General features: G+C 37.7%; 1 protein-coding gene across 3 annotated transcripts in view; it reads right to left on the bottom strand.

Moving 5' to 3' along the window:
• The window catches only part of antxr1a (ANTXR cell adhesion molecule 1a), a 70,746-nt gene that overhangs the window by 51,748 nt on the left and 3,972 nt on the right, over positions 1 to 15,026 (bottom strand). For 2 of the 3 annotated variants that reach the window (XM_073867502.1, XM_073867503.1), the window contains exons 2-5: positions 9,563 to 9,634; positions 9,317 to 9,388; positions 3,356 to 3,437; positions 586 to 619 (exon numbers count right to left, since the gene is read on the bottom strand). In XM_073867502.1, the coding sequence (XP_073723603.1) occupies positions 586 to 619; positions 3,356 to 3,437; positions 9,317 to 9,388; positions 9,563 to 9,634 (260 nt within the window). Of the gene's footprint in view, positions 1 to 585; positions 620 to 3,355; positions 3,438 to 5,118; positions 9,055 to 9,316; positions 9,389 to 9,562; positions 9,635 to 15,026 lie in introns of those variants that run through there. The other variant, XM_073867504.1, reaches the window with a different exon arrangement.

Raw genomic sequence — 15,026 nt, 5'->3', positions numbered from 1 at the left:
ATGAGGAAAACCAGGACTCCGTGTACTACGCGCTTCCGCCATTGTTTGTTTACATTGCGTGAACGGTAGGCTGTAATATCAGAAATGGAGTTATTGCGTTCTGTAAAAAAAGTGGGAGTGGCGTTTGTCGCATTTTGGGAAAAAAGGGAGACAAGATGACAGAATAACACGGCGGATATTGGATTTTGCGTAAAATTAAGAATTTACTTTTAACTACTGACCTGATATAATACTGATTTTGGCAGTAACTCATTTTTTTCAAAAATGGCGTTTATTGCGTTTTGGAACCAAACTCTTCATATATACTAGTCATCATTTGAAGTGGATCAAAAAGACAAGAACAGGTGTTGGATATTGGTTTAAAGAAAACTTTTAGGAAAGGTTTTGATCCACTTCAAATGGTGATTAGTGTTTGTATATGTATATGTGTGTGTGTGCGTGTGCGTGTGTGTGCCCATTAGGTCAATGAATAGAAATGTCAAATAGCGACCAGAAGAGGATGGATATAGAAATTAAACTTAAGACATATATAATAACTGTTTATACTTCTCCAACAATGTACTGTATATTATATAATAGACTTACCCTCAGTGTTACCGTAGTAAATTTGTTCGCTTGCCTAGTAAAAAGTAAAAACAAGGGAAAATTAAAATAAACTTTTGAAATGCTTTAGATCAGGGGTCTCCAACCTTTTTATGAGCAAGGGCTACCACAATGGATAAAACAATCTGGAGGGCTACTTTTTGATATAGTCTACTTAAAACTTTTTTGTTTTACTTGTTTATTTTATTTAATTTGACTTTTTATATGTTTTAGTATTGTTTAAAATTTTAACATACGTAAACCAAGCCAAGCTAATATAGAAAAATATGTAATGAATAAATATTACAGTTGAGACTATTAATAGAATGTGCTTTGGCGGGCACCTCACAGACTCTGTGCGGGCTACCTGGTGCCCGCGGGCACCACGTTGGTGACCCCTGCTTTAGATATTGCAAAATTGGAGACTGTCCTCCAAAAATAACGACCTCATAGTTTGTATGTGCAAGCACCTTATTACGACGTAAAGTAATGTGTTAAGGGATTAGTACCCTCTAATGCCAGAAGCTATACAACCTGTGGTTACGTTTAAAGGTCTTTGCCTTATATGTCAGATTAGACGTATTTAATTCTATGAATTTTAATTTTGAAATGGTTTCATAAACATTTATTTACATTTGTGAGCATTTAACCACACTTACCCTAAATCCAACCACTTCTCAACCATAAAAACACAACATGCAAGTAAAGGAACAGTCACAGGTATTTACTGCATTTATTGACAAAAAAACTAGTATAAGTATATAAAGTATAAAAGTATTACAAACAATTCGGGTTGCAAACTTTGCGAACTGAAGCCATACTATAGACGGTTTTATCGGATACATGGGCGTTGTCACGTTTACGAGCTGAAGTGAACTTCTGTATTTATTTATTAGTCTAGGTAGTGGCTAAACTGATCTCTGAAACAAATACCTTGTGGAAAATAAAATGTTTTGGTTTTCTAAAGACGACTAGCATAGATCACGACTATGCGGAGAGGTTTGGCAGACAGGGAAGAATTCAAGGACATGCAGCTAACATTATACATTAATTTTACAGAGTAACGTTAACTCTGTGTAATAGATGATATGTGTTAGATATAATATATTAACAAAGTTAATTTACTTGTCATTTTTTCCCTTGTTATCAGAAATAAACTACTGTAAAATGACGTTGTTATTGATTCTATGTGGAAGTCCACAAATGCTGTTTGTTTATATTGTTGCTGCTGAAACCATCTATACGATTACTTTATATGAAGAAATCCATGAATGCAACACACACAAAGTCAGATCTCATTGAAACATAAACCTGAACATTAGACCATGACGCAATCTGCGATGAGAGCCAAAAGCGCTTCACATTCTTAGCTGACATAATCATGAAATCGGTCAGGAGACACACGAGCCAATGGTATTTCACAATCAAAGATGACGTATCATCGCTTCCTCTAGTGGCAATTTTTGAACGAGTACACCGGATCTGATGTTTACAGCAGATTGTGTTCACTTTTGCATTTTTTTATCAATTGTTAAACCTGGGGGCATCTTTTGGTCGTATTTTGGGGAATGGACAAATGACCAAAACAATAGTATTGGTTGGAGTATAGGTTGGAAAATTTGGATACGCCAGCTGCATTTCCATTACAGATTTGCTCAAAAAACTTTTGTGAAATGATGGCATTTCCATTAACCGATGTTAATGAACCGACATGCGTTTGACATCAAAAAGAGCGACTTGAAAGCATACAGAGCAGTCGACTCCTGAATTGCTCTTGTGGTATATTGATGTCATGTGCTTGTCGGTTCTTGTGACGCTGCATGAAGTTGACCACACCTCCTCTGTCTTGTCTTCCAATCAAACATACTGCGCCATATTTAAAAAATATCATACGACTTTCACGCATGTTAAGTGACCTGTAAATGAGGAAAATATTTTCAATTGTAGTTTTGCGGTATATTCTTTGTTCAAAGTGTTGAAAAAACACCTCACATCAGCATAAAACTCATGGAACGAACGAAACTTCCTGTTAGATTAGTTTATTTCTGATAACAAGCTAAATAAATAACCTTTTATTAATCGATTACCTTAGTTCAAATCATAGTTAAAGCGTATCAAAAACTAAAACGTTAGCTATATAATGTATGCAATCTTGACTGCAGATCGGCTGCCAAACCTCCCTTTATACAGCGGTAATCCATGATCTGTAGATTGGTCTCTCCGTCATCTTTAGGAAACCAAAACATTTGTAATTTTCAAAAAGGTATTTGTTCCAGAGTTCAGTTTAGTCAAACCATTAAACAAACAGAGACCGGAACTTAAGTTACGCTCAGACACGTAACTGCAGCAACGCATGTGCGTCCGATGAAACCGTCTATGAGAGTTTATGGTAGTGTTTCCATTGGGCGCATTTTCAATTCACTACTTCAATTTGCGCAATTGTAATGAAAACGCAGCTTTTATCAGAACAAAGTTGTCTAGCTGTCCCTGGGGTGGTACCCTTTCACCTTTGCACCTAAATAGATCATATTAATACCACAAATGTATACATATCTGTACCTAAATGGTTCATATTAGGATCTTTCTAAAGGGTACTGCCGCAGTGTACCAGTGTACCATTTTTCCTAACTGTATAACAACAGACAAAGAAAATAACATTCAGTGACTGGTTAAGTTTTTGACAAATGGAAAAAAAAATTTTGTCAGAATATTTGCCAAATATAAATTTAGTGTAAATGTGGCTAAGAAATTATGATTGTGCCGGTCAACTCACCCTCTGAATGCCATCATGCATAAAAGTGTCTCCACCTGGCCGCACTTTCTGGAGTTCCTCCAAACCTTTACGAATAAGATCCCTGTAAAACCCCATACAAGGAGAGAGAGAAAAGCTATGAAGAAACGTGTTATAACCTAAATTTAACTCTCTAATACTCTTTGAGTGTTGCTGTACAGTTTCTTTCAGTAAACGGTGCTACTTTAAACATACATTTTAAATAGTCAGTGGTTCTCAAACTTTTTCAGCGTCCCCCCCTCCCTTGTAAACGTTGCATCCACGTGGCCCCCCAAAGAAAATATATTACAAAAAAACCCCCGTAATATTTAAATTAAACAAAACATATTCAATTATACAAGGTAGTGCTGTTAGCTAGTATCCTTATTTTTTTTACACAGATTACACAAAATTTATGATAAATTAATTTCTTTTATAAAATGACATAAAACTGGGGCCCCCTGGCATCATCTCAGGGCCCCCAGTTTGAGAACCACCGATTTAGGTATTTCCTTTAATCTAATAGGCAACACAGAAGACATCTCTGGATAACAATCAGATGAATATTTAGTGACAAATATTTAAAATCAAGTTTTTTTTAGCTACTCAGGGTTTAAGTGTAATTTATAGCTGTGCGTAGGTTCTATGCCGTAGGCTGTGCGTAACCTGATGTGCACCTCACCAAAATGTTAACAACGCATCCGTTTTATGCAAGCGCTGTGATTGGTCCACTATAACCACTCCCATCAGGTAAAAAAATCTGCATTGCATTTCTTCAAAGGCATTTTCAAGAACAAAGATGGGCTGTTAAGTTGAGGTTTGATTTAAAGGAATAGTCTACCCTTTTGCCACACCAAACTATGTTATTATCTCAACTTAGATGAATTAATACATATCTATCTTTTTTCAATGCGTGCACTGTACAGCGCGTCGTGAATGTGTTAGCATTTAGCCTAGCCCCATTCATTCATTCATACACAACAAGCTGCTGCTGCTTCTTTGTTTGTGGGTTTACTCATAGATATGTATAAAGGCTAGATGGCTCAAGGCGGAGTCAGCTGTGTCGTCACTTGGCGGCCATCTTAGGTCAGTGCTGCCATAGTGCTGCTCCCTGCTGCTGTGGATGGAAGGTGAGTGACATACGCCAACTAAAATGCTCGTAACTTGCTGAATTCTTGACGGATTTACAAACGGTTTGGTGTACTTTACCTGTCTAGTCTGCTTAATATACTATTTTCTTAATAAACTCCGTGGCTATAATTTTTCACAAGTATGCAGTTAAATAGCCGCATCCCTGACGTTTATGACACACCAAGCCGTTTGAAAATCGGTTGAGAATTGAGCAAAATATAGTTATTTCAGCACTACATGCACAATAGACTTTAATGTTATAACTGGACGAGCGGTCCTGTCCTAAGATGGCCGCCGTGTGACGTCGTCGGGTCCCATTGGCTCTCAGCGCCGGTAAGCCATCTAGCCTTTATACATATCCATGGGTTTACTGGCCAAGCTGCTTCTTCTTTGGCTTCTGCGTTGCTACTGTAGGTTATGTGTAGATACTGCCTACTAGCGGTCCGCATGTGTAATTGCACGTCAAAGTGGATGAAGACGCCGAAGTATGTATAAAAATCGACGCAAAGCCTACAGCCTCGAGGCTACGTCGTAGGACCTACGCACAACTATAATGTTGTGTTATTTTAAACTATGTTGCCTGTTTGTTGGGTTAAAAGCAAGTTGATCGGTAAAAAAGGAAAAGCTTTCATAACCTGTTTGTAGTCACTGCATTCCTTCTGTTACTGGAAGACTCACAAATTAGCAAAGGATCAAAGGAAGAGTGGAAATAAGCCATTTATTAAACAGGAGAGCAGGAAGGCAATAAACATCTATCACCTCTCAGGACACATTGCAAAGGTTTACTCACGGTCATTATTGGAATTGGCAACTCACAAAAGTGACGCTTCTTAATAAACCGTATGCGGTAGGTTTGTAGGTGCTCTTTTAGGGATGATCGTGAAGAAGATTTAATGCTTACAGCAGATGTTCTGTCTTGTCACATACTGTACTTTATGGGTCTGCTCTTAATTGTGGGTAACACAATGTATTTCTGCAGCAATGTGTCACCATTTATCCTTTTCTGTGGTCAAAACACCTCAAACCCAAATGTGAATTACAGCTAATGGGGGCACTGCCCCAGGGTCTCTTATTCTCACGAGCCTCCGGTTGAGGGGCCGACACCTGGAAACAAGCCACTGCAGATGCAAGACTCATGTGGACGGATGAATAGCTTGAATCTGGGCCAGTGACTGTTGCCACAATGTACAGTAAACAATGGATTATGTCTGTGTATCTACAGTATATGTACTGTATCCCTTCTTAATACTAATAGTGCCTTCCAAACACCTCATTGCAGGATTTATGTATTGACTTTTAGTATAGTATATGTATACAACTTAATTTCTAATATCCACAATGCACTGTTAGAAAAACATATCACAGTGGTCCCAAGCTTACGAATTTGCACCTCTGAGGTTCTAATATGAACTCTTTAGGTGCAAATGTGTAATTTTTTAAAAGAAAACCAGACAGCTAGGGACCATTTTTGACCTTTTTCCCTGACGTTATGTGATTTCGTTTTTTGGTCCCCTCGCAGGATCATAAAAAGCCTTTAGTGGTTCAACTATAGACGGTTTCAGCAGTTACAACATAAACAAGCAGCTTTCGTTGTCCACACGTAACTTCCAGTAAGCTCTGCTAAGAATAAATAACAACAAAGTCCTTTAAAAGTAGTTTATTTATATAAACATCATGTAGATTACCTAGAAAAACCAAAACATTTGTTATTTTCAACAAGGTATGTGTTCAAGAGTTCAGTTTAGCAACTAGTCAGACCATTAAAAAAACTGAAACCGGAAATAAAGTTCGGACCAGACGCGTATCGCGTCACCGCACGTGCGTCCGATGAAACCGTCTATAACCTATATCATGTTTAGCAACATTAATTTAGTGTGTTGAGACGGTTAAAAATGAAGATATTGAATGCAGTGTTGTAGTCGATTCCAGCTCATGTGAGTCCAGACCAAAAACTGCCAAAAATACAGCTTTTTCTAGATTTGGTCTTGACTTGGACTCAACTCAGATTTGACTTAGACTCAACTTGGATTTGAAAAACCTGTGCTCGACGCCAACACTGAGTGCGTTTACATGCACAGAATAAGCGGATAACTATCAAAAGTCTGCTTATTGTAGAAAACTGTTTTCCTGCGTTTACATGCAAATCAATAAACCGGCTTTGCAGAAAACTGCGTTTAAATGGGACTTGGAGATTTGTCAGGTTTCTTGCAGGCAGTGACGTCACATAGTACATATAGTCATTTAAAGAGCCAATGGGAAATCTGTCTTAAGATATAATGTTGTATTTCTTCTCATGTCTGCAGAACCTGTAAATGTCAAACATCAACTTTTATTTTCGCAGTTTCTTTGCCAACTGCATGAGTCAAGCATAGACGTTTATGTGTTACTTTGCACTTCTGCGTGTGACATTTATCTTTCACAGGCGGAGATGTGCACATGATCAAAACTGCGAGAGAGCCGGTTAAGGGTTGTGTCCGAAATCACATAATGTGACAGTAGGTACTATCAGGGACGGGCAACTTCGGTCCTGGAGGGCCGGTGTCCTGCAGACTTTAGCTCCAACTAAGGGACACCGGCCCGCCAGGACCAAAGCTGCCCGTCCCTGTACTATTTAGTATGAACAAGGATTGTATAAATGAATGCGGACGTACTACATCCGCCGTGTTGATACATTATGTAACATACATCGTCATAACAACAAATTAGTCGTTAAAGGCGCTTTAAGCGAATCTGTGCGACGTCACTTTTTGTTGATGTTTGAACTGTTTTCTAACAAACGGAGCGTGGCTAACTCCTCCCCCTCCCTCTCCCTTCCGTGCTTTCATGAACGCGCCCAACCCCCACTCCCAAATCCTTTTTGTCGTTTATTGGTTGGAACTCTTTGTTATGGTTTCTGGTGGTAGGTTTGGCCACTTTGTTTTTATTGCAGTTTGTGGAGCCTGGGCTGTCTACAGAGATCACGTTTTTTTACAGTTTGATCAGCGGACAGGCAGCAAGCAGATAGTGAGGAGATGTTTGCTGTATGTAACAAGAAATATGTTATGGTCTAAAACGCTTGAATTCGCTTAGAGCACCTTTAACTGGAATGACGTTAAACAAGCGCAATTTAAACACAAGGGAAAGCTGTTTAATATATGTGTTTGCATTTGAATAGAGCCGTGTTACCGCTTTTGGACATTTTTGAATAAAACAACGCCCCCCGTCTTCTTCTTCATTGGATAACTCCTCTTCTGTGGGATCATGGGATAGCAAAGTGTCCATCGAATTAACACTTCGAGATCTTACCGTAAGAAGTAAATTATCCAGGTACTTTTTGCCTGCTGTTTTTCGAATACTATTGTTTGAATGCTTGAATCCAAGGCAAGTCAGAATCCAATGTTAGGTTTACTTCCTGTTTCCTAAGATACCTTCATTGTCCCGTCCCACAATTCTATGTGTGTGCGTGCACGGGGAATGTGATTGGTCAAGCTTGGTCAAAATCGAAAAAATAAAATGGGGGCCAAGAAAGCGTCTTGAGCACAAATTTAGTTTAAATAAAGTTATATTATCACTTTTCCACCTTTTAATTGCATTCAAGCAAGAAATTAGTATTGTAGTTTTCAAATATGCGATTGGTTAAGGTGCTCTCTGTTTATATTTCAAACAGAATTATATTTTGCTGCCCATTGCTGTCCTAATGCGTTTCCCAGAGCTGCCTCCGAAGTGATTGCTTCATGCGGCAGCGAGGCAACAAGTCAGCTGCCTAAGCTTTCGGACTCAGCCTATGAATAGAGGGTATGCACGTGACATCACCTCGGGTAAAGTTACTGTGGTTATGCCCACTGAGTGGCAAAAGACAGAGTGGCAGAATATGTGAGTGAAATCAGCAGAAACACGGAAAAAACGCGTCTAATTGGGAAAAAGGTGTTTTGCGACAGATTAACAAGAATTCGTAGAGCTATCGTTCAACAAACTGCCAAGTAACACTGAAAGAAGAAGTAAATGGATCGTCCATGCCAACGTCTACAGACCACAGGTGGGTTGACAAGTTGTTAGGGTCACTATCAAGTGCAACTAAATTTATTTTTTGCTGATAATTGTCAGTTATACTGACATTTTCGCGGCCGCCGCTAGGACAGCCAGCCATTTTGTTGAATGTTTTGCCACTCAAAGGAGAAGTAAATCAGTAGCAGTAGCCATATGTCAGTTATGTATAATTTTGGGATAAAAATCCTATAAAAATACATGAAATACACATAAATGAATACTCTTATTCTGTGTAATTGCAAAGTTTTGTCGAGGGACTTCATAAAAAACATCCATTATGATGAGCCTTGTGTTTTACAAAGGTGGAATGGTTTATAATAGTGTTAGGCAAGACAAACTTATATGTCAGGAAAACCAATGTCTGGCATATGCCAATGTCTACAGACTACTGGTTGTTTGGCAAGTTGTTAGGGTTAATGTTAGGGCCACTAAATTCAATTTAAGCTGATAATAGTCAGTTTTACTGGGGTTTTACGCAGCAGTCGCTATGAAAACCAGCCATTTTGTTGAATGTTTTGCCACTCAGCAGGGCGAGCTCCGGCACGGACACACTACTTGCCTCACCTACTGCGTTTTGCCTACTTATAGTATGAAAGTATGCAGTTTCGGATGCAGCCAAGGTGTTTACATGCAATGCGAAATCGGTGTAATGAGCAAAAAACGACCTGTGCCGATCGGTTTTTGCTTGCACCGCTTTGAGCTTTCCTCAAAAAAAAAAAAAAAACATTTTACGCATTTACATGACCCCACACATTATCGGTTTATTAAGCATAATCGGCATAAGAGATTAAATGATTATTTACTTACCTGTCTTCTGTGAGCCGCATCAAAACCTTGCCCTGATCAGAGAAAACAATGAAGGACATCCGGAGCTGAGGACTATATGCAAAAATAAACACGTACATTAGTCTGACATGAAAAATTATTTCACTTTACCAAATGCAAATATCAGATATAAACATGCTTGACTGAAATTGTGTATTTTTTAATTACACGTGGAGAATTTCACCATGTATACAGTAATATGCAAGGGAGACCATGTGTGTTTGTTACCTTATGAACTTATAGGCAAGATGTTCCACAAAAGTATATATTTCGTTCCAGTGATGCTGCACACTTCCAGATCTGCGTGAGGAAACAGACACATAATAGATGCGTACAGTCAGACATCAAGGGGGCAATAAAGAGTCACAGGCTGAGAAGTGCCAAAGATTTACAGCTGCGTGAGAACTTTTCTTTAAACAGCAGCTGAAAAAATGACATTTTCATCCTCCTTAGAGGGAAATTGATCAAGTATCCACAGCATCTCCCCAGCACAGCTGTCTGAGTCAGCTCAATGCCAACTGTAATGTTTCATTTACTTTTAAAGCCAAAAGATATCTGTCAGTCTGGCTTCTTATTGATATGCATTGTAGCACATTAGACCATAGACCAGCACTGCGTGCATAACATTTCAAATGCTCTCATAGTACCCTGTTTATCTTTTATAACTAGTATTCTGCTTTATAACATAATCCTCTGTTAAACTTGTTGGAATGATGGTATGTTTTAGATTTGAATGAAAACCACATGTTGATAATAATAATAATCATGATGTCATTATGCTGGGTAATGTTTTCTATTGCCAGTAATCATGACCTCCTGAATGCATTCTGATGTAGTTGTAACTGTGCCAGATGTAAATATTTAGTAATTCAATGAGTAGTACAGAGCTATGGCCGTTGACAAAATGTAGTTGAAATTACGTAATTACTTAGTTGTTAAACTATATAATTTAAATAAAATTACATGCAGATGATTGTGCTCCTGTATGACAAATACTGTAAGTCATGGGTTTATACAAATGCATACCTTGTAATGCACTGTATGTTGGTTTGGATAAAAGAATCTGCCAAATGTGTAAATGTAAATGTCTTTGCAAGAAACGCCATACATACACTGATAAAGATTTCTGTAGACATTACAGCATTACTGGCAACGGTTTGTCCAAATGTAAAGGGGACATATCATAAAAATCTGACTATGTTTAAGTGCTATAATTGGGTCTCCATTGCTTCTATCAACCTAGAAAATGTGATAAACATCAACTCAGTAACTTAGTTTTGGTAAACTGTTCTCTGCAAGAACATGAAAAAATAGATAATTCAAAATTGGCTCCCCTTGTGATGTAAGAAGGGGATCTTATTATAATAATACTGACCCTTAATCTGCACTATCCAACCATGGCACTGCCATTTAGTGCAGAAAGAAAGAGAGAGAGAAACAAAGAAAATTAACAACACATTTGAGTTTCAATTTTAACAAACCACCATTATTTGCATTTCATCAGCTCATTTGCATTTTAAAGGACACACGTAAAATGACACATTTTTGATCACATCTACAAAGCGGCAATTTTAACATGCTATAGTAAATGATCTATATTTTGAGCTTAAACTTCATTCACGTACTTTGGGGACCCCAAAGATTTATTTTACATCTTAACTAATTTCCCGTCAACCATTTTTTTAAAAGTTGCCTGCCAGCATGTTTTGTGATTTTCACAAAAGTTTCACAAAATATGGGTATTTTTTCTTTTAAAAAAATGTAACACATTATTTAGCAAAAAGCTGAAATAATAGCATTTTTGTGAAGGAATTTTCAGATTCAGAACAATTATCAAAACATACACAGAGTTTAAAACTAGTGAATATGTTTTGGCTTCAGTTTTTTCATAAATTGGATAAGTTCATAAGGAACACTTTTTATGCAAATGTTTTCTTTTAATTGACGAGATAACTCGTCAATGGCGGGGAAAGAATAAAAAAAGTTTGGGAAATGTCCCCTTTAAATGAACATTAAACATTACCAAGTCTTTATCTTTACAGAATAAAACTAAAATAACAACCTCATGCAAAGCATTCTGGGAACCAACATCTGAAAGTAAAAAACTGTTTTACTTTCCCAGAATGCTTTGCATGAAGCTGTTATTGTATAGTTTTATTCTGTAAAGAAAAAGACTAGGTAATGTTTAATGTCCATTTAACTTTAAACAAACTGTTGCCAGTAAATAACATACATTTAAATCTACAGTAAGTTACTGGCAAACAGCTGCAGAACTACAGCATTTTTTACAGTGTACAGTACAATACTGTACCATCAAACCTATTTCAAACCGCTTGTGCATCTCTTAAATGTGCACTTTTGAATATTATATACAAAGAATTTAGCATGTTCACACCAGCTGCGGTAGAGGCGATTAAGTCAATTTGAAGACGCGTTGACTCGCGTCTGGAGGTCTCGCGGCGCGAATGAGGTGTTCAGCGCGGCGCGGTAGATGCCATTCCACCTCATTCGCGCATCTAGTTCGTGTGAATTGAGCGTTGCTGTGGCAAACGTGCGAGTTGAAAAATTAGAACTTTGGAAAAACGCGTTAACAAATCAGGAGCTTGCTCTAGTAGTGATGTGATTACAGGAATCGCAGAAGCCCCTCCCATGACGCGAATTTCCACGTGAATGTCTTGATGACTAGAATTTCACGTGCGGCTTTCACATGCGAATGAAGCGAGTAAACTGAAACTGTTCAAGCGGCAAACTAGGCGCGGTACGCGCAATTTTGACGCCTCAAACGCGTCTGGTGTGAACCTGTGGTGAGAGTCATTGCATTTATATTCTGGGCTTAAGAGCTTGTTTGTAGTGGGCGAGTCTTAACCTTACTTGGTTTGATTTTCAGACATTTAAGATATGCCTCATGTGGTCTTTGCTTCTGAGCCCAATGAAAATGATACTCCAAGTACCTCATAATGACTTTAGTGTTATTAATTGCAATGAAATAATGGAAGATAATGTGGCAAAAATATTTGCTATGCTACGCAGAGCGTCTGTCCTCCCCTTTTCCATCTCTCGATTTCTCTCTGCCTTTATCCCTGTTTTTCCATTGTTAGTAAGATCCAAGACTCTCAGCAGATTTAGTTGCCAGAGCAGGGGAAGGGATTGGAACATCTGGAGCTGATGGGGAAAGGGTTTTACAAGGCGAACCGTATGCGTGTGTTTGTGAATCTGTGTAAAACGGATTCATTTATACAGCTCTTAATGAACTATAGTTCTGCCCAACTCATCATTTTTAATGAAATTGGACAGGATTGTCACATTATTCATTTTCTCCTCAACTCAAAGGTTCGGATCATTCTTGGGAATGGATGAGAAACTCCGCCCGCCAACCACATCTAACAGCTGAAAGAGTTCAACGAGGGCATTTCACTCAGTTTGACTTGAAACAACTGAGGTTAGCTCGGCATCTATTAACTCGGACAAATTATGTTTCACGTTACATTTAACATTCACATTTTACGTCAGACAACCATTATGGGAAAATAAATCCCAGCAGATTGATCATGATCCTGACAGCATGTATATATGCTTAGATCAAGCCTATTTTATAGCTATTTTACACAGCTATGTTACTTAATAATGAATAAATACAGAACATGAACGTTATATATATTTTATTTTCTTACTTTAAGGTTAACTTTAAAAAGTATACTCTGGGTTTTTTCCAGTTAGTTTGACCCAGCGTTGGATCAAAAAGAGACAGACCCAACCCAACAGGTTTTGTCTTCATTTTATAGAAAGTATTTAAGGAGACAACAGAAAAGTACAAGGTGGAGTGAGGGGTATGGGATCTGCAAAGGACCCTCAACCAAGGATGCATCTGCACCATATGTTGGAGCACTGTCCAAAACACTATTGGCTCTGACCAATTGTAATTTAACCTACGCTGCTGGGTTGTTTTAACCCATTATTTGGTCAAATATAACCCAGCATCTGTGTTAGTCCATTTTGACCCGAACCAGAATTTTTTAGGGTATAGTTTAGTCTAAAATGTTATCATCTTACCAACATGGCAAAGCACCATACATTTATCATATAAAATAATCAATATGTTTGTGAGAGAGAACAATTAATATTTTTAGCTAATTTAGCAAATAATATGTCACATATACATATGAACATACAGATGAATGCATATATGGTGGGATATTCATAATGATGACACGTGAGTCATGACAAAACACCAATGAGAAATAAGAACCAATGAGATTTGACGTTATCAAAATTATATTTCAATTTACCACACTGATCTGTTTGTTTCCGTAGATGCCTTTACCTAAATAGTTCCGAATTTGTTGCAGAGCGACTGCGTGCTGAAGTGACGAGGTCTCACAAATTCACGTGATGATTGCGCGATATCTACTTCTGTCTCCGCCCATTATGACGTTAAATTATAACGTTTTGCTGGACCGGCCCAGGCCCAGATTTATTCCGGAGGGCTGCGGATGGCTGGAGCTGTTACGGATTTGAAGCGCAGTCATTGGAAATACACACATTGACTTGAATGGAAACCGATTGATCCGCAGCCGTTCCGCAGTCGGTGGAAATCCAGCGTTAAAGATCATCCTTCTATCTGACCTCAACTCTGAACTCTCTTGTCAGTACGTGTACAACCGTAACTTTAAAATATAAAAGTTTCCTGACAAACACCCAACGCTTCACCTCAGAAGACATTTAATAATTGTATGAATTCATTTTTGATATATGGATGCATTTTTGGGAGCTTTAAGATTCAGTACCATTATAAGCTGAAAAGTCAGGATATTATTTTATATAACTCCAACTGTCTTTGGCTAAAAGAGGTCATAAACATGCAGGATTGATTGAAGGTGCATAAATATGCGTTTGTTTTCATTTTGGGTTGAACTATTTCTTTAATGAATAAATGTCAATGTAATCGAACTTTTATTTGACAACAAAAAAGAAGAGAGATATATGAGGAGAGACTATCACAAGTATATAGGAAACCAGTTGCCTTGCATGGGACTAGAGTCAAATATACAGTTTGGCAATCATCATACCAAAATATTTGACATTAAAATGCTATGATTGACCAATAAGATTAAAGTATTAATTTTAGTGTACCATAAATGTGGACATTGATCCACAATAACTTTCATAATTTCATGTGCTTTTAGCAAGAAACTCAAAATTATCAGCAAAATGAAAACGGTTACTCTATTACTGTGTTATAAATATGTAATAAGACATTTAAAGAAACATTATGTAGGATTGTGGCCAAAACTGGTACTGCAATCACACAATTGGTGGCTAATACACAACATGACAACATAAACATCAGTTGAGGGCTGCAACTCCAATTTTTAATTTACAATATCTTAGCCGGACCACTGTTGTCAGTGATATAAGTATTTGAAATTAACATGATTTCTTAATGTCTACTGACATATCAGGGCCATTTTATGATTAATTGATATACATTTCTTACATACTGTTCCTTTAAAAAGAGCAAAACAGCAGTGACAATAGCCTTTGACTGCAGGCCTTGCTCTTCATGAGTGTTTTGAATTATATTTAAAGTCTCATAACACATGTGCCTTTTTCTTAACATTTCTCTTGTTGCGTTCTGCAAAAGAGCTTAAGTTGTATGAATGGAGAGGAAAAGAGTAAATAGCCTTCACAGACC

The sequence above is a fragment of the Misgurnus anguillicaudatus genome, chromosome 5 (genome assembly GCF_027580225.2).
Source record: "Misgurnus anguillicaudatus chromosome 5, ASM2758022v2, whole genome shotgun sequence".
In the NCBI taxonomy this organism is placed as follows: Eukaryota; Metazoa; Chordata; class Actinopteri; order Cypriniformes; family Cobitidae; genus Misgurnus; species Misgurnus anguillicaudatus.
This window is presented reverse-complemented; position numbering and strand designations above follow the sequence as displayed.